At 37.2% G+C, this 20,988-nt stretch overlaps 1 protein-coding gene across 2 annotated transcripts in view; it reads left to right on the plus strand.

The window, feature by feature from the left end:
- Window positions 1-20,988, plus strand: part of LOC306881356 (F-box/LRR-repeat protein 7-like) — a 45,599-nt gene that overhangs the window by 22,922 nt on the left and 1,689 nt on the right. Inside the window, exon 3 of one of the 2 annotated variants that reach the window (XM_079435416.1) lies at window positions 16,378-16,983. In XM_079435416.1, coding sequence (XP_079291542.1) covers window positions 16,378-16,983 — 606 coding nt within the window. Of the gene's footprint in view, window positions 1-16,151; window positions 16,984-20,988 lie in introns of both variants that reach the window. The other variant, XM_079435417.1, reaches the window with a different exon arrangement.

Here is a 20,988-nt window from a genome sequence, read left to right on the forward strand (position 1 = left end):
CAAGGGAAATGTCTCGCAGGTGTCTGTGTTGCAACCCTTCCCAGCACAACGTTTGGCTGTTTAACAAAACGATATGGATGTATTCGGACTGCAGTTTTGTTTTAACCTTTGGATTTATAAGGTGAAGTGCTGCCCATAGTGTCATGACAAAGCTCTATGTCTGTGAGGAGGAAACCGTTTGAGAGAGTTTTACCACAGCGGAGGCAGTGGACCTGCAACAGGAGAGCAGGGGCTGATTTATCCCAGGCCTTGAGTTTTAGCTTGTAGGTATATTTTCTTTGTCTGCCTGTTTTCACTGCTGCATAGATTCAACAGTAGAAGTTTAAGAGAGGAAATTCATTTGATGTCCGTAGACACTTGGCAGAGCATGGCATTTAAAGATTCCCATATTCAACCACACTGTTTTTCTTTCCACAGAGCTTAAGTCTTTGCAAGTCTGAGAGAGGTTTGGTAATGGTATTGCTGCAGGATTTCAATTTTTGAGTCATTCTTCTGCTATTTTTCCCCATACAGTGCATTTATAATACAAAGGCAGATGTGCACATGGTAGTTCTTGCATGCTAAAGCGTGATAGACTCAATAGGGATGCACGGATATTAAAATTCAGTCTAATATCATATTTATAATTGCTAATTATATTCAGTTATGCCTACTAATAAAAGGGTATTTTTCTATATATTAATAATATCAAAATTATATATGGTTATGTCTAAAAATAAATACTTTTATGTCTTAAATAAAATTGAAAACACTAAAAAATAATGTTTTTTAAAAATGAACATTTTAAATGCTAAATGTCGGTGTCCCATTTTAATGTACTGTCTACAAAACAAATAATAATTTTCAACATTTTCAACATTAATTTTTAAGCCTATAATTTGTAACTGTTCGGCCAATATGTGAATATAAGAATGCCAGAGCCTGAATGCACGGAGCTCCCATTCTCGTCTTCATTAGTCTCTATTTAAAAGTTTTAACTAATAAATTGTAACATAGAGCTTTTGTACAAATATACACTTTTCTGTTATGTATACACCTTTCTAGTGACAGAACGCTATCACTGAAAAAAATGATTCATTGAATTTTTTTAAGGTAAGTGGTTGTAATCAATTTATTTTAGCTACATTTAAATAAAATTCAGTTGACTAACTTTCAACATATTTTTATTTTTTTTTATTAAATGTAGCTAAAATAAATTGTTTGCAACCACTTACCTTAAAAAAATATAGTATCATTTTTTTCAGTGATACTTTCTCATCTATTGTCGGCATTCAGCAAATACAAATTCAGCTGTGAGATGCTCTGAAATGTGCATTTGTAGACATATGGTATAGACAATATGGTATAAAAAAAGTATTTTAAAAAAGCATAAAAAATGTATACTCTGTGTAAATCAGTTGGTCCACGTGAATTAGATGTGTATAGGAGAGTTCAGCTGTCACTGGACACAGTCAACAAACTTTAAATGCTGCACTATATCCAGTTTGCTGCTATGATGATCAGCCATCAGCCACCCTGCTCTCTAAAATATCGGCCATCAAAAATCCATATTAGTTGACCACAAATTATTATTATTTATTATTTTATGTATTAAATTATCTATGTTTAAAAGAAAAAAGATGAATTATATATGGTTATGTCTAAAATGATGATCAACCATCAGGATACTTTTTTTGAGCAAAGAAAACAAAAATAACGACTTTCAACAGTTTCTTTCTTTCAATTTTTTTCTTTCAACAATTTCTCATCCGTGTCAGTCTTCGACACGCATTCATGAGAGAATCAGTCTTTTGTTTGTCTTTTATTCAAAGAGAGATTTTCAAATTTGTCAATACATAAAATACAAGGAGACCTGACCACTCATGAAGTGTTGGAGGATTCTGGGCCAGCTACTCTTGTAAGCTCTTCAAAAGACTTGAGCTTTCATGCCAAATGACAGGATGATTACAGCGACCGCAGCGCACCCCTGATTAGTGACATGTAGTTATGTGAGGGAGTTGAGAGGAGAAGGATGCTTCGCTTATGTGGAGAAAGAATAAACAAGACCCCCCGCTGGACCAGTTTGATTGTGTGGTGCTTTGGTGTGGCATTCGTGTAGATACCCAGTCTGCCATCTTTTACTTCAGGACTACCATTATGGGAATGTAGATGTGGTAGCATGACTACTGTGCTCTAAAATGGCTTATCTAAAGTCTTTTGTGTAATTGTCATTTCCAGTAAAAATGGCAGAATGTAGAATCATCAGCATTTGTCATTCTACATCACTGGCATGTGTATTTGTGGAATGCACTTGGAGTACAGAGACTGTTGTCTCTCACGGCTGTTTCCTGTAATGGGGAGCAGTTGAGAGAACAGGAAGTCAGTAGGCAGTTATTTCCATTGTGCCCCAACTTCTCTGATGAGGTCATTGCTTCCTTTTAGGAGGCCAGGAGCTGCTTTATAAGAAGCATGATCTCCAGAATAAATGTGTAATAATACTGGAATCCTTTCATATGAACCTTTTGGTTAGTTGGGGAATAAAAATGTGATTCAAATGTATTTATGAATAAAAATGTTGCTGACATTTAAGTGCTGTAATCAGGTCCCTGGTTTATCCACCAACCCAGAAAACATGAAAAAGAACAACCCAGTAATTGTTTTTGGTTAGCCTTTCTCTGCAAGCTTGTGAAAAAACAAGCGTGTCAGATTTCACTCCCTCTGTGATGTAGAAAGGGGATATTATTATAATATTACTGCCCTTTAATCTGCTGTTTACCTTCGCAGACATAACCGACAGTTTTTGTAACTGATATGTGTTTTTAAGGTAAACTTGTGTGTATTTGATAAGCACAATAAGACATGAAAGAGAACTCATATGCCATGTGACCAGGTCCGTTTGACGACCGTCGGGCTGGCTGGTTCATCATTGAAGAAAAAGAGTCAAATTAAGTGACGTTGATGGCCGACAAAAGGGGGCGCTAATGCGATCTATTTTTTCTTATAATAAACCGAAACTGACGCGAAGGAGAGTGGGCTCGTGATGGCAAGCAAAAAACGTGAAGATAAAGGCGGTTGGGAGAAGCTAAAAGGAAAAAAATCGAACAGTTACATCAGGTTATTTTTGCCTGCCTCTCTCACTATACACAGCATGTAGCCTACAGCACTATAGTAAAATCCCAGAACAACCCTAGTCCGAGCGTCCACTGCTATTTATCACTCTGCATTGTCTGGCATGAATATACCATTAATTCATAAAGAGACAGCAGCGATTCTACAAGGGGTTACATTTGAGAGATATTGAGTTAGAAAATAGAGTAAATTAAGTAGCCTATAAGGTGATTGCTCCAATTAACACACACGCACATACACATACACACACATATGAATGCTCAAACTGAAGAATGTATAGTTTCAGGTTTCTAGAGTTTATGTTTATTATTATGTCATGTACATTTTTGCTTTGTGCTCTTTTTATGTAGATTTCAAGTATTTAAGTTCATATAATAATACATTTATTTCAATCCCTTGCTGAAAAAACAAAACAAAAATAGAAACCATCAATAGAATTTGTAATGGTTTTACTGGTTATAATGGAAATTTTATTGGTTTTAATGGAAAATGTAATGGACCTTGTTGGTCTCTACTGGTAATTGGTTGCCTATTATTGTTGTTATATATTGTTATTGTTAAAACCACTAAATCCTAATGGAACATGTCTCAAAACACACAACAGGAAACCATTATTTAATGGTTTTAATGATTAAAAGTTGATGGTTTGTGTAATGTTTGTAATGGCATTTGTAGTGAAAACCATTAGAATTTCTGTGATGGTTTCCATTGTTTTTTTCACCAGGGTCACCATGGGTTTTGTGATGTTATTTGCCATAAATGCAATACATTAATTGCTGTAATATTGTGAGATCGTAACTGCTGTTTGTAGTTGTGGTGGGCCTATTTGGGAGAAAATCCAGGGCCGAAAAACCAGTATGGGGTCCAATGTTGTTGTTTTTTTTTTGGGTGAACTTTCCCATTAGGAAGTAGATAATTTATTCAAAAATGAAAATTATTTAATCATTTATGCTGTTCCAAACATGTATGACTTTGTCCCCTGGGCAACACAAATGAAGATATTTTGAAGAAGGGTTTTGGTTACCATTACCAAAATAAAACATTTCTCAAAATATTTAATAATAATGTTCAACAGAAGAAAGTCATACGAAGTTCCACAGAAGAAAGTCAAGAAAGGTTTTGAAAGAACCGAGGTTGAGTAAATAATGACAGAATTTTTATTTTTGTTGAATGAATCTCTTTAATGTTATTTTAGGTAAGGGCAATTTTAAGGAAAAAAAAAAAACATCCCTTTCCATCCACATGTATGGAATGGGCCAGTGGAAGACAGATAACCTGTAATATTTCATCCAGACTATGACAGGAACTCTGTTGAAGTACTCCAGTCTTTTTCTGGCTTAACAGTATGTTTCCATTTAGCCACGAAATGCATGGCCCAGTCTGCAGATTAGCTATTTTAGGTTTTGGAGATTAGATCAGTGTAGCACTAATAAGAATCTGTGAATAATGAGCTTTGAGGCCAAATGCTTTGGCTGCTTTTCATGTGCATAGGGATCATTCGCGTTCAGCCTGGCATCTGACATCCACTGTGAGATTTGGTTGTTTAGTGGGCCAGCCAATCACAATTCAGTGTGACTAATTTCTTCGATTTTACCTAATCTGTTAATCCTCTGCCAAAAGACCCATTTAAAGATGTATTTGTGATCTTGTGGTACCAATCACAATTTTTTTTTTTTTTTGTCTTTTCCTTGCACACAGTTCCTTGTATTTAATTTTCTCTGGACGTCATCTGTTAATGTAGAAATTTGTGTGCAGGCAGAGTGTACATGTGGTTAATTTGTGTAAGGGGGCCCAGGCCAGGACGAGGGTGATCAGGCTTCAGACTGTTTTTCCAGATCCTCTCTGCTTTATGCATCACCAGGCAGGCTCTCCAAACTGGGGAGGGGAGCGAATGAGAACAGGGCAGACTGGTTAGGAACATGAAATGCCTTTCCTTCGCCTCCTTTACTGTGGCAAAGCCCTGGTTTGAACACCAGATGTTTGAATATTTCCTTTATGATGTTTTTGATTAAACAAGATGAATCCTGGACTCTTAAGGAGGAATATTTCTAGAATAATATTTATGGTGACATGGTTACTTCACTTCTTTTTAATATGATAATTAGAGAGTGAAAACATCAAAGAAAGGCGGTGGTTCGACTCCTCAGTATACTATTATGAATAAATGCACGCAATAAAATAAACAATGCTGATGCCGGAACTGAACATGTTTTTCTGCACCTAATACTTTGATACCTGATACTGCTTAAGATGGTGAACTTTAAAACAACTTTTGAACTGCGCAAATTTTTTTTTGCTTATTAATATACAAGTTAGTGTCAGAATAAAGAGGGATAATGTGAGTGATTAGTCCATGTGTTCGCTGGTAGGGCATGAGCACAGCTGCTCTTAAACGCACAAACGCTGCAGAGCCCCAGAATCTCGCATGAGAAGCTCCGAAGGCATTTTAATCAAAACAAGATGCCCCTCTGGAAGCTGGAAGGGGCACAGCTGAGACATATGCAGGACCAGCGTCTGTCAGGAACTGTGGTTAGACTGACAGATGAGCCAAGCGCAAGGAGTGCCAGGTCTGTCAACAACCTCTGAGCGACTCAAATGCTGCCGCTGCAGATGGAAAGAACCCTCTCTGCTGTCATGTACCCTAGTACTTATACATTTACAATTATGTTCATTTTTTGGCGTGACGTTTGAGCTTAATAGTTCTGACACTTAAGAAAGCAAGTTTGGTGGAGGAATCAAAGTCCAGCAGCGAGGGTCTCTGACCCCCGACACCACAACGTTACAAGTTCCCAAGGTTCCAATGTGAGATCGGATTACTGTCTGCTGCCAGAGGTCACGCTTGGTGTCAAAGTGGAAGAGACACATCTGAAGACATACATTTTTGTTTCTTTTAACTAAAACAATGGTGAGATTGGAGACCTGAGGACAGAAACTGAACTGCAAGAGCATGAGTATGATAACTGCATTATTTGAGAAGCTATATTAGAGCATCTGTGTTTTCTCTCCAAATAAAATCACAAAAGAGTTCCATTCTGAGAGTAACGTGTTAAAGGCCCTCAATAGAGAGAGTGAACGATATTGGAACCCTTTCAGTTTATTACTTGGTATTTTGATTGAGTTATTATTTTATTAAATATGATCAACTCTTTCCCCGCAATTTATGAATTTTCCAGCGTTCTGTGTTTTCATTGGTGTACAGTAGAAGGCACTATTACGCATCTTCTTAAAGAGTATTTAATGTCTGAATCAAAACACGTCAAAGAAGTCCACACCGATAGCCTCGTGGGCAGCATGTCGACATGTTGTGCTTCAGGCGTCCCGTGTTCGAGTCCTGGCTTGCAGACATTTCCTGATCGTGTCCCCCCCTCTCTCTCTCTTCAACTTCACTTCCTGTCTAACCACAGTCTATCAAATAAACGCAAAAATAAATCTTAAAAAAACACGGCAAAGAAGGAGCAGAAGCAAGCGATCACTTATGTAAGCAGATGCGTATGTAAAATGACACGATCATCAAACATTAATCGTTATATAAATCAAAATTATGTTTAGATTATTTAATTATTACAGAATGAAATGATTATCCAGGAAGTGGTATAGGACTGTGTAAGCTTTAGGGGTGATCTATTGCATCTATGTTTTGATCATCGTTCTGAATCTGATCTCTTTACAGAAATACCATTTTCTCAGCTTTTTGTTCAAAATGTTGTTTTTCATTAAATTTACCCACATTCAAATGTTGAAAAAAAGATTACATGAAGCTAGAATAAAACAATTTTTTGTTTGTTTTGTTTTGTTTAAAAGCAGTGTATTTTTTTTTTTATTCTATGTTTAGATATTCATACAACAAAATGATCTGGATGCCATGAATCTTTCTTAAAAATGATCAAAAATGCTGGCGGCTGGGAACCTTTTTTTTTTTAATGCTGGCAGGGAAAGAGTTAATATATTCACAAACACACACACATACACAAACAGTTTGAGGTCTGTCATATTTTATAATGCTTTTGAAAGAATGCTTTTTTATGTTTTTTAAAATGTAATTTATTTCTGTAGTGGAAAAGCTGAAGTTTCAGCAGCCATAACTACAGTCTTCAGTGTCACATGATTCTTCAGAAATCATTCTGACCCTTTCATCTTACTGACACCAAATATGATTTCTGTAAATTATTTTAATGTAAATTTAATTAAAATATATATTGACATATTGTATCATATAATATATTATAAAATATATGGCCTATATAAGAACTATACATATTTTTCTTTCTTTAAATTAAATTTAATTCTGCTTCCTGTTTGGGTCCGTGTAACGGTTTGCAATTCTTTGTTCAATTTGCAGCATCAAAATTAACCAGATAAAATTTGGCTTCAAACTTTAATTTTTCGTTTTTTTCAAATACCTCACAAACTAATAATTGTCTCTCTGTTTGATTTTCCAGTCTACAAGTTTAGGTTGTGGCATCCGAATAAGATTTTTGAACAAACATAAAACATGACTCGTTATTCTGATTTTCCATTTTTTGTGTTTTGCGCTCGCGGTTGGTCCGTACCATTACTGCCGGGGGACGGAATGGGGGATTACTTTAAGCCTGCAGCGGACCCAGAGCGCTGCCGCTTTAATAAGTTGCAAAAAGTTATTGGCTACTGTGACTGTTAACTGTGACTTTACAGATTTTCTGTACGATGTGTGAGTGGAGTGCGCTTGATGATTACGAAAGTATAATCCGCAGGTTAGTAGAGGAACTGCAGCTGATACAACTCATTCATCTTTTGGCCTTCTTGTATGATGTGTGTCCACGCCCAGTCGTTGACAATGACGCAGATTCCGTAGCTTCTTCTGTCAAGAGCGCGCACCGCCACCTACTGTTCCAAGTGCAAATGCCTCTCCTGACATTTCTTCAGATCTTTTTTCTGATCTACTGGACTGCTTGTGCAATATTAACTTTTTTTTCTTTCTTATTACCCCTTTTCTTTCATATATCGTTCTGGTATTAAACACACCAGATAAGCAGATGGGATTACTAGAAACTATATTGGTGCTGGTTGGAGCTAGAGCACCTCTGTTTTAAACCTTTTGCTAACTCATCTGCAGCTTCTTTTCTAGAAATCCCTTCATGTGCTGGTACCCAGTAGAATCTGGCTGTCCTTTAAAGGCATACCTATTGCTTTAATCAGATCTTTTCTGAGTGATTTCCAAGGATTGTTGTTAATTATGATGCTGAAGCAGAACATATCACTACTATGTCATGCTTTGTTTAATCTACCGGTATGTTAATCTATGTTTATTCTTGGTCACAGTGTTTATCTTAAACCCTAGTTAAACACACCTGAAAAGAACAGAGACAGTGCTCAGCTAGATCTTCAAATATAAATTAAAATGTATCTAACATGAGCATACATAAAAATGAGAAGTGCATTTATAGGTGAAGGTGAAGTGACATACTGCCAAGTATGGTGACCCATACTCGGAATTCGTGCTCTGCATTTAACCCATCCAACGTGCACACACACAGCAGTGAACACACACACACACACAGACACACACACACACACACACACACACACACACAGCAGTGAACACACACACACCCGGAGCAGTGGGCAGCCATTTATGGGGGAGCAGTTGGGGGTTCGGTGCCTTGCTCAAGGGCACCTCAATCGTGGTATTGAGGGTGAAGAGAGCACTGGACATTCACTCCCCCCACCTACAATCCCTGCCGGGCCGAGACTCGAACCCGCAACCTTTGGATTACAAGTCCGACTCTCTAACCATTAGGCCACGACTTCCACGATTTATAGAACATAAGGCACTTGCATTGGTAATTACACACAAAATATTGGATAAGAAGTAGAGATCACAGTCCTCTAATGGTTTAACAAATAAAAGGGGAACAAATGTGAGCACAGCTGTCATTTATAAGGCATGTGAAGGCATGAGATTTGGTGGATGGATGGACTAAAAGGGCTTAGCACTTGCTCTAAAGATGCAGCACAGAAACAAAGAACACTTTTAAATATCACCTGATTTAGCTAGGAATCAGAATATTATTTGAAAACTACAGTGTGTTGGAGCAGGAATGTAACTAATCTCTGAACGTCTGTGGCCTGGATTAGACGGCATTTCTTAAATTTCTTAAATATTCCTGTTGTTCTTCATGGCTGTATGTCCCCTTACCTTAAACATTCCCCTATAAACAAACAACTTTATGCATTTTTTTTGGTTTAACAAAAATATGAATAAAATAAATAAATAAAACATCATTCTGTATAAACTTGTTTCCCCATGGGGACCTAATTTAGGTTCCTACGGAGACCCATGAGTCAGTGCTCATTCAAGTTGCAGTCCCCATCGGGATAGAAAAACCCGAACACACACACACAAAATATAGCCTATATATTCTCTCTCCATATAGGCGGAGGTTGACCAAACTGTTAGTGTAATCGTTTAACAACGCACATTAGATACCAGTCTTTTTAGGCAAGTATACCAGGTAATGAGTGTCACGTCATGAAATGTTTTTAAAACGACTGAAACTGTCTAACGTGATCACAATTTAATAAAAAATATTGTAAGTTAGGCCTATTAATTGTAATGATTATTTCAAACAACGAATAAATTGATAAAGCGAGCAAACAACAAAGTAGCCTATCAAGGGAGCTTTTTGAAACTCCGAATCAGACCACTGTTTCGAAGCGCTTCAATCAGATCGCGAATCAGTTGTTTAAACGGGACTTTAAAGCCCGTATTGCGAATTATTTGATTCAAAACGGGACTTTAAAGTGCGTATTGCGAACAATTTGATTTAAACGGGACATTAAAGCAGGTCGAATCATTTGATTTAAACGGGACATTAAAGCACGTATCCTGAATCATTTGATTTAAACGGGACATTAAAGCATTAAAGCATTAAAGGTCCCCCCGGCAAATCGCACCCTGCCTATACATAAAGCGGCAGCGCTCTGGGTCCGCTGCAGGCTTAAAGTAATCCCCCATTCCGTCCCCCGGCAGTAATGGTACGGACCAACCGCGAGCGCAAAACACAAAAAATGGAAAATCAGAATAACGAGTCATGTTTTAAGTTTGTTCAAAAATCTTATTCGGATGCCACAACCTAAACTTGTAGACTGGAAAATCAAACAGAGAGACAATTATTCGTTTGTGAGGTATTTGAAAAAAACGAAAAATGAACGTTTGAAGCCAAATTTTATCTGGTTAATTTTGATGCTGCAAATTGAACAAAGAACTGCAAACCGTTACACGGACCCTGTTTGCTACCGCAATACAAATGCAGAAATTGGAAATTAAGACATCCTCAATTCAAAATAGGACACACTCCTCTTTGCAACTGTGCATAAATTGAACCAACATGATTTCACTCCATCTTGTATCCAGACATTCATGATAAAAAAAAAACACGCTTTACAGGGGAGCAGTGACAGTATTGCTGTGAAATGTATTTGGAGTGGGGCTTTTCTCACCAATAAGAATAAAATTGAAAAACTGGAGTGGACCGATCACAGGATGCTTTGAACTGGGTTCTTCACATACTCTGATATCAGGTAGCCTTTTTTGGAAAAAGTGGGGGTAGAAAGACAATAGCTTTTGGGTTTTTCAATGTAATGTAGATGTGATGGATTATATAACAACATATTTGCAACTTTGATTGATGTTGTGTTTGTTGTTCTGAAATCTGCACTGCGTGTTTAATGCAACTGTCTTAGCCAAATTTTTCGTTTTAGCTCGAGGTAATACCCCTGATAGTGGCCTGTGTGGAGCTGTGCAGTCGTCTGTGCATGAGTAAACAACAGGAGTGAGTGGGTCTGACCTCCTGTTCACCTCCACTCCAGACCCTTTGGAGTCTGCACAAAACATAGAAGCTGGCCCTAACTCCAAACATCTCATTTTCATCCTTCAAAAGGTTGAAGATTTCGACCGAGATTATGGTTAAAGGGTCCTGTCTAAAGATAAGCACCAATCTGCATTAGGCATATTTGTGAGCAATTACCCTTGGAACACTCCTGAGATGAAACAAGACTTTTGTTGTCAAATTTGTAAGAGTGATTCCCTCCAACCCCTCCGTTTCTGGCTGTTTTTCCATTTGGTGTTTTCAAAAAGAGTTAGTTCTATGAGAACATAGCATATCCTTGAGATCAGGTTTGATTATTCAGAAGCAGACTATGAAGTATGTATGAATAAAGGTCTTAAAGTTCAACAGCAGGAAGCTTTTGTAACAGGAACAACTAATCAATCCCAGAGCTGACAGCTGTGCAATTAACAATGCTTGTACGGGCCACATGAGCAGCGCCGTCTCAGATTATAGAGGTGTGCAGGAAAACATTCCCACTTGACATTGTTCAGAGGTCAGTGAGTGACGGGATGCTGAACAGCTGGAGGAGTGACGAGTCTGAGAGTTCACAGCAGGCTTTGCTTAAGTGAGCTACAGGGTAAAATGGCATTCCTCACATTCTCGTCTGTCATTTTTTGGTCTGTGTGTTTAAAGGTCTTTACCTACACCTATCTCAATGCCAGGCGATGAGAAGACTAGACAGCTCAACCTGATATTGAACATTTGCTCTCAATCTTTTGGGGGAAGTTCAATTGCATACTTTGTGGTAGAGCTTTGGCAGAGTTTTGTTGAATGGGTCACAAAAATGCTGTGTTTGGTTAATGTTTGGAAATTGTTTGTGTTTTTGGAATGTTGCAGCTGAAACTTGAATTCCTGATTATTCAGATTGTTATTAGGGGCTTAACAATTGTTTTTGTTTGCGGGCCCTCAAATTGAATACAGTCCTGTTGAAATTAGGTGGTTGTTGATTTTTTTTAAGCACAAAAGAAGATAATTTTGAAAAATGTTTTGGTGTTTTTTGGACATTCAGTGACAGTCAGTGTTGCTCAGTGAAGATTGGACCCCATTCACTTTCATTGTATGGATGAGAAGAGTTTAAAACGACTGAATAATTATAAACGGGTGAATAAATGATGACAAATGTTTCAGAACTTTCTCTTTAAACATCTTGTGACTGATATATATATATATATATATATATATATATATATATATTATATATTTAACAATTGAAATTAAATATCAAAAATCAACAAGCTAAGCAATTTTATGTGACATTTCATAAATCTAGCGTCAGCGTTAGTTCTGGTAGGTCACGTTAGTCAAGCTTGCATCAACTGACTCTCAGCTGATCCACATCTACCTACAGGAATGCAACACCTATCACAGGATTCATATATTAGGTCCATCAGTATTATCACCAGCTTCGCGTTGCTCAATAGCTAATTACCCACCGCCATCCCCAACTCTTCCTCTGTCAGTCAGGATTCAGCCTTCTGATTCTCCTTTGAATCAGACTAATTCTAAAATGTTACATTAAATAATTGAACTTTAATGATATCTGCAATACATTTTTGTTGGTTCTGTTCTGTTTACCCTGCTCTTATCCATGCTAGGATCTTTGACTATAGTGGTCCTGACAGAAATGAAGGCTTAACACTTACTACACCTTGTTTACACCAGACGTGAGTGGCTCGGTGCGGCACAACGCGACAAAAATCAATGTATCAAAATTCAATACATCCCAGTAAAATCGGTGATGCTGTTTAAACTTGATGTGGTGCGGCACGACACGACAAATCCATGACAGTAAACTGATACCTCATTATATTTATGCTGTACTGACACAAAGTAATTTCAGTAAGTAAGTTCAAAGGATTTGCAACAGTTGCTTGTCGCATCCAGTGTAAACAGAATTTAGCTGTTGCGGCACGATGCGAGGCGACAACTGTCGCTTCTGGTGTAGACACAGTGTTCTTCCAGCTCCCTGGTATCTTTGATTCAAGATTTGAAAGAAATGCTGGGAAGGTAAACTGTGTTACTTGGGTTGCAAACCTGATTTAAAACAGGCCTATTTAAAAGGGGTTATTTTGCTTTGAAACACTGGAGGCTTTGTTTTTGTCTGTATTTTTTTTTTACTTTTGTCAGAGCAGGCATTTGTCAGTGGATTTAAAAGGCTAGTTGGCATCTTGTCTCTGGAGTAGTTTTATGTCTTAGATCCTCATTACACCTGCCTGGAATACCAATCCACAGTCTATTATGCGATATTCATGGACTTCACCTCTCTGCTAAAAAGAGGAAAGAGGCAACCCCTGAACAATTCAAACAAACGCCACAGAGGCATTTCACATTTTTCAACATTCAACTTCCAATGATTTGTAGGAAAAAGATATAAAGATAAAAAGTTGTATATTGACATTAATGACGTTTTAGTTTAACTTCAAGTTTCATGTTTTCACCTCATTTTATTAGATTGCAACCAGAACAGGCATGGAAAAGTCTTAAAATAAATGCAATAATGAGATACAATTCGTGGCTTGAGGTAATTATGGCTCCTGTGGCATTATATGTGGTTTTGGGTTAAATTTGGCAAAGTTACTGCTTTAAAACAGAAGTTTTGGGGGATTTAGAAGAAAATAACTGCAACAAATAAAACTTGGAGGCTAAAAGGGAGAGTTCTAGAAACTCGTGGATTCTTTAGGACCAAACAATGTATATTCAAGAAGGATCGTAAGAAAATGAAGCACCAGAAGTGGGTTTCTCCATATGTTTTTGGTCATTGGATTGGTGTCGAGGTTTCACCGATGAACCATTGATTTAAAACTAATGGAGGATTAGTAGATTTTTAATCCTGTTCTTCAGGATCAGCGTGACCGCTCTCCAGCCCTCAGTCCACAAAGCTTTAAGCTGCTGAAATCCCATTGTGTGCTTGAGTAATGCATTATTATGAATGTGTGAAACAGACACTGGCACCCTGATTGCAGTTGCTGCTTTACTGTTTATTCAATCTGTCGAAGAAAAAAAAATTATGTATTTGAGTGTATAAACTGTTAACTCAGGAAATTTTCTTTAAGCCTCCTGTTGAGTTCTGACAATAAGCAACTTTACACTTCTACCATTTAACAAGATGAATTGAGCAAGACATGCCTTGGTGGTTAAAACCAATGAACAACTTTTGGACATGAACTCCTGTATTATTTCACACACTATGGCAAGCGATACAGAGACACTAATAATGTGATTGGACAAATAGTCAAATGTTCTTGATGCTTATTGGATTATTCATTGTTGTCATTAAAACAAAAGCAAATCTGAAATGCATTAAAAAAATTAAATGCAAAAAATAATAATAATAATTAAAATATGCAAAATAGAAGCAAATTCACTTGTAGGTCTTCAACTGGTAAGACAGCACTAAAGTCCAGGTCAAAACCAGTTTAGCCAGCTAATGCTTTGGCTGATCAACCAGCTTGAACCAGCTAATGACCATAAATTAAACCAGGTCAAATCAGCTACTGGTTTAAACTGGATTTTCCAGCAGGGTTGCGATTACTGCTTTGAAAATGACCAGCACTAGCTCCTCCTACTGTTTGTTCAATTAGAGGCTGATGTTTTGCATTAGCTATGCAAGGGAATAGCATCTCCTCATGGCAGTGTAATTCAGCTGGTAGTGAGGGCAGTAATCTAGCATGTGAGTCAGGGCTCAGTGCCAGCCTGCAAGGCCATTTCCAATTCTTCGTCTCTAGTGTGACATTAAAACGTAATTGGCTTCTGCTTCTTCTGCCAACTGTAGTGACTCCCCATAACATTAAGGGACTTTGGCTGCTCAGAGTACTAAGTTTGTGAATGTGGTGGCTGTAGCCATTCAATCCAAGCTAAATGTTTCACTCTCTATATTCCCTTCTGGCACTTTGAGTTGTATGGGGTTTTTGTCCTGTATGGGGTTTTTGGCCTTCCTGTTTTTTTCTTAGAGGATTTTGTTTATTGAAGACAATACCCGGTCCTAAAGAAAATCTTAAACATTATTTATACATCGTTCATGGAATGTTTTGGGATGGATTTAGTTTTTTCCTGAAATGTTTTAGTTGGACATTCACCTAACTTTTTTAAAACGTTACTACTTGTTTCAGAATATTTAGAGAACATTAAAAAGTAACATTACCATAATGTTTACAAAATTATAAAATGGAATATTCCCTTAACATTCACATAAACAATTTTATTTATTTTTTTTATGTACATTTTGGATGTTTTGAGAACATTCAGAAATATGCTTATTCATAACTTAATGTGAACGTTATGGAAGTGTTCTTGGAACATATTTTTGTTAGATGGGTTGTAACTTCCTAAAGATAAACATTATACATTTTCCAGTAATTTTTTGAAAATGAATGAAATTTGTTTAGTTTAGTAAAGGCCAAGTATTTTAGAAATTGATGCTGTGACTGAAAAGTCTGTGTAACACAGCTTTGGCAAGAACTGATTTCAATTGATTTATAATTGAAATTACATTTTCTAGAATAGAATAGAATAGAATAGAATAGAATAGAATAGAATAGAAATTGGCTGTGGAGTCACACTTTTTTCCTAATATTTAATCGGAACTGAAATTTCCCTTTTACTTTGTTGATCCCCGCTTGAACACCTCATGATGTTATGGAGATGTGATCTTCTCAGGGGCAGTGCTTGAAGACCATCAGTGTGCTAGCTTGCTGGCTCTCATAGTCTCATCTTTGTAAGCATATCCCTCATAAATGGGATATGATCATGCGCTGCTGTTTCCCATTATTCAACACAGCACACTGTGAAACTTTAGGGGACTAAAACATCTGTCAAAGGGAACAATGGGGTCATCATGCCCATAAATAAATGGAAATAACAGACTTATGGCTTGAGTTCTGCTGAACAATACATATTGTGGTCAAGTAGCTTGCAGTTTAATCAAACGGAATAATAAATGCTTGGTACCCCTTGATCCTCATCCACTCATTACTGCCCTGATGGTTCGGGAAGGACTAAATAAGGCCTGATACATTATATGGGGGTTCAGTGATTCTAGCCATGGATCAGGCCAGGAGGAAATTCACGGGAAATTAGTATGTGAATATGGTTTTTGCAGGCCGTGTGTACATGCTAGATCTCAACAAGCCTGCCAGAGTCATTTTTCTTAAAGCTATGAAACACTTTCTTCCTCAGTCATCATTGCAGGATGGAGCCAAGGGCATCGCTTGTGCAGAAAGACAATGCATTAGATGAGGAAATGATTTGAAAAGGAAAGACTGCGATTTGTTTACATTATTTCAACAACTTGTCTGTGTTACACAATGATTTTCTCAGAATGGTTTGAGTGCAATATCATAATGTGATCTTGTCTTCCTCTCTATTCATTTCCTGCCTGTTTTTCTATTTCCCCTCTTCCCAGACTCGGACCTTAGCATGCGAACACTGAGTACGCCAAGTCCAGCTCTGATTTTGCCACCTCGTTCACCTCTAGGCGTGCTTAATGGCTCCTCCACGTCTTCCTCCACGTTCGGCACAGAAACCATCGCTATGGTCCACACACCACCCACTTCCCTCACCCATCCGCAAAGGAGTCTGCGACAGCCGAGGGACCAGCAAGGGGCGCCCATCGACATCCTTCCTGACCATGCCTTCCTGCAGATCTTCACCCATCTGCCCACAAACCAGCTGTGTCGGTGTGCCCGTGTTTGCCGCCGCTGGTACAACTTGGCGTGGGACCCACGCTTATGGAGGACTATTCGTCTGACAGGAGACGTGCTTCACGTGGACCGTGCGCTTCGGGTTCTCACTCGCAGACTGTGTCAGGACACCCCCAATGTGTGTCTCACCCTGGAGACGGTGGTGGTCAGCGGCTGTCGGAGGTTGACTGATCGAGGACTGTACACGGTGGCACAGTGCTGCCCAGAACTGCGTCACTTAGAGGTGGCCGGCTGTTACAACGTGTCCAACGAGGCCGTGTTTGAGGTGGTGTCACGCTGCCCCAGCCTGGAACACCTGGATGTTTCAGGTAATTTATCTTGGGTGATAATGTTTGGTTGTATTATTAGTATTTATCTGTTCTAAACAGTCGCTGCCCACGTTGAACACAACACCTCGGTTTTAGCCAATCAGAAGTTATTTAATGATTAATGTAGAGTTGTACATTTTAATATTTAATTATTAGACTGGTTTTGCTCCAGAACCCAGATTTTAAGTTAGACATAAAGTGGCGTCCCAAAACAGCACCAGATTTGTTTATTGTACAAAATATTTGTATCTTCGTGACATAGTATGCGCTGCACAGTGTTGTGCAAGTTACTTCCAAACTGTAATACATTACAGATTACTTGTGAATGTCATTTAAAAGTAATCCCTTACCTTACAATATTACTGTCTCAGAATTGTAATGCGTTACATGACTCCTGTATTACTTTTGAGTTACTTTCACCAAAATATCTACAGAAGCAGAATTTAACATTCTAAAATGACAAAATGTACTAGAGCCCTGCCCTTATGGCAAAGTGTTTATATTTCGTTCCGGCTTTTTATTAAGTTCATTTAGAAAAAACATTTGGAGCATTTTTTGTTCATTAAATAAGTATTTTCTTTCTTAAAGTAATGACCAAGCGGCCAGCGGCAGACCGGCAGGCTGATCTTAGCCATGTTTGATCAATTTAGCCTTCTCAAATCATCATGACTTGCCTAAAATAAAATCTATAGATATACTAAAATAGTTCAAGCATATAACAATGTTTAAACGTTAAACCTTGATAAATGTGCGCTGCATCCAGTAGTTTGTTGGGCATGGAGGCACCAGCGCAATCAATTACAATTTTTTTTCAATGGAAACAACTTGCGCCGTAATTTTTGCTCATAAAGGTAAGAGTAATACATCATTCGGAACTTTAAAGGGTCTACTTTTATTTGTGTGCACTCACAATATCAACAAAACGTCGTGCTTTTATCTTGAACCGGAGCGCTTCACAAAAATGAACCGAAAGACAGCGACTACATGCCTCACAGACATGATAAATATATCTATAGAAAGCTTTAAATGACTACTTAACGAAATAAATAAAAACGAAAACAAAAACTATTTAATATAATTGTTATCCGTGAAGATGCACTTCTCTGTAAAGGCGCGTCTAATGAGGAGATGGCGAATCCCGCGGATACATTCATGGTAATTACTTTTGCTGGGGCTTTTGCTTTATTGTGTGTATTTGAAGCAGAACTCTTCAGCTGTGCTGACGGCTCGCTGCTGCTGCGGTACACTAAACACCGTCGAGACGCTCTTGACAGTCGTGGCAGCACGGACTCATGTTGTTTCCACCAGTGCGGCAACTTTTTTCATCAATAATTGATGGATGTCTAAAATATAAAGATAAGGAGAAGCCTAAAACAGGCCCGAGGACCGGTCCGCGTCTGAACTATGACGTGAATATTGGCCCAAAGCCCGGGCCTAGGCACATAAAAAGTCGGAGCCCGACTTTAAATTAAATAAAAAAAATAATAAAAAAATTGGGGGCTGTGTGTTACTAAACATGTACCGAGTAAAATATTACTGAAAATTGATTAGTAATGCCTTTCACTACTGCGTTACATCAAAAAGTAATACGTTACTGTAATGCATCACTTTTGTAACGCGTTACTCCCAACACTGACGCTGCATAGGTCCAACAGTATGCAAAATTATTACAATTATTGCTGATCTAGTCTGAACAGGAAAATTGACCAATTTTGGTTTCTGAAAGTCTCTTGAATTTCAGTGATCTTATAGTCTTGGCAGCCAATAATTCACTGCACATATCAAATTGTGGTTGGCATAGTTTATCTTCATTGCAAGTGAACCCGGATTTAATATAGACTGGGTTGTTTCTTTTACCTTGTGACTACTAAAAACATTTCACTCAGAGATCGCTAGTATATTTCACAATTAATAACAAAGAACAGCACCACATTGAATTAGACATGGAATGATTTAAGTAGAAATTTTTTTTTTTATTAATCTTTCATTTATAACTTTGAAAAGTCAACACTTTTTTTCAGTGTAGTTTTGTTCTTGTTTTCAAGGATAAGAAACTACAGATTAATTTTATAATTTGCATTCATCTCAGATTTTCCCCTGCGGTTCACTACCAGAGCAGACCTGTGACCCAGTTGAGAACCACTGCTTTAACATTTGGCATAAAAAGCAGAAATAATGAATTATTTGAGTCTGTACTAACACAGTTATATTCAATTTGACATTCTCAACAAAACATGTCAGTAATGTAACTGTGTTGGTCTACAAACTCTGAAAACACAGAAGGATTTTTATTCAGCTGTATAAATGACTTCCTGACTCAGAGCCAAAAAGCCTGTGCTTCACCTGCTTTGTTGTCCAGCACAGAAGACAGTTGAGTCTTTTTTTTCTCACAAAGATTATTCTGAAATGTCCAGGACTTCCTCTTGGAAAAGCTGGAAAAGGTATTAATAGCTCTGGCATTCTGGCTTCGCTCTCTATACTTCCCAAAAGAAACATAAGCCCAAGCAGAACCAGGACCTCTGACTTTTAAGGTGCTTAGGGAAAATCTGCTACCCTAATTTAGAGAATCAATGATCAACTGTCTCATGTATAGAAAATCATTGCTATAAAGGTAGACTATTTAATGTGTATATAACTTTAAATAGCTTCTATATTAATATGTGTCCACTTGTCCAGTACATATTATTGTATAGTATATTTATATAGCTTTCTCTGTTCATGTTTTAATGTCTTTTAATGGCAACCTTTTATCCGTTTTTCTTTTCAGTTTTCTTAGAAGCATTATATTTCACAGAGGACCATATAGAAGTTTATAATTTAGGATTTAGTAAATGAGTATGTCAGAAAATAATACTCCTCCTCCTCAAGTCCTCAAGTCCCTTCCCTGGTGTTTTATTTCCAACTTCCTGCGCTGCACTTCCTGTTGGACCATGGTGTTTTTCCTGTGTGAGTGCAGGGGTCCAGCTGGGGTCCCTCTGCTGTTGGACTGGAGCGCTGCATTCTCAATGTGCTCCTAAAGGAGATGCAGGGAGATCCCATCCCCCACTCGTCCTGATATAACTCAATTCAGATGTCTCTCCAAGGTTTAGATCAAACCCTCTGCTGCCATTTTCATGTTCTTCCGATATTCTGCAATAACCTTCAGCTTTAGTTCTACTGTAAAGGCTTTTGTTTGTCTGATGTTGGTGTTTCATAAATTAAATCAGATGACAGACAGCTGAGTAGATACATTTCTTAGACGGCATGTTTCACATCAAGACTTTCTTCGGTGAGTTCTGTAAAAACAGATCTAAAGGCAAACATTTGGTATTTCTTTTCATGTGCATCTGACAACATGAAAAAAGTCTTCAGTCTTTTGGGAATAAAAATCATCCCATACACATGGTTCTGAAGAAATGTTTTAGGATTTTTCTTTTTCATAATCGTCAGAACAGTCCCTATAATTTATCATCAAAGATGTAGTTTAAAGCTGAAATGTGTATTTTTTGTTAAAATACTTTCTCCTGTGTCAACTTAATATGCAGAGACAATTATAAGTAAAAAAAGGTTTTTTTTCTAAGAAAATTATCCAAGATATGAGAGCATACTTCCATATCCAGATAGATTTAAATGTTTATTAAAAAAACATTAAAAAACTTAATAAATAAATAATAATATTAATACATATATATATATATATATATATATATATATATATTTGAGTGTCTGGATGTGAAATTATGCAAGGTGATCTCAACTAACATATTTTTATAAAAGCATGTATAGTAATATATTAATTCCAAAGCTTTTATTTGTCGTATATTATATTTACAGTATATTAATTAAATAATAATAGCATTTGAAATCTATATTCAAATTTTATATAATGTAATTGCTTAAGAGTAATCCAATAAACATGGTAGACAGACCTAGAAAAACTTAAAATTAAAAAAAATATATAATTTATTATTATTTAAAATATATTATAACAATATTATAGAATCTTTTATTTGTATTTATAAATAA

This window comes from Barbus barbus, assembly GCF_936440315.1.
Source record: "Barbus barbus genome assembly, chromosome: 15".
In the NCBI taxonomy this organism is placed as follows: domain Eukaryota; kingdom Metazoa; phylum Chordata; class Actinopteri; order Cypriniformes; family Cyprinidae; genus Barbus; species Barbus barbus.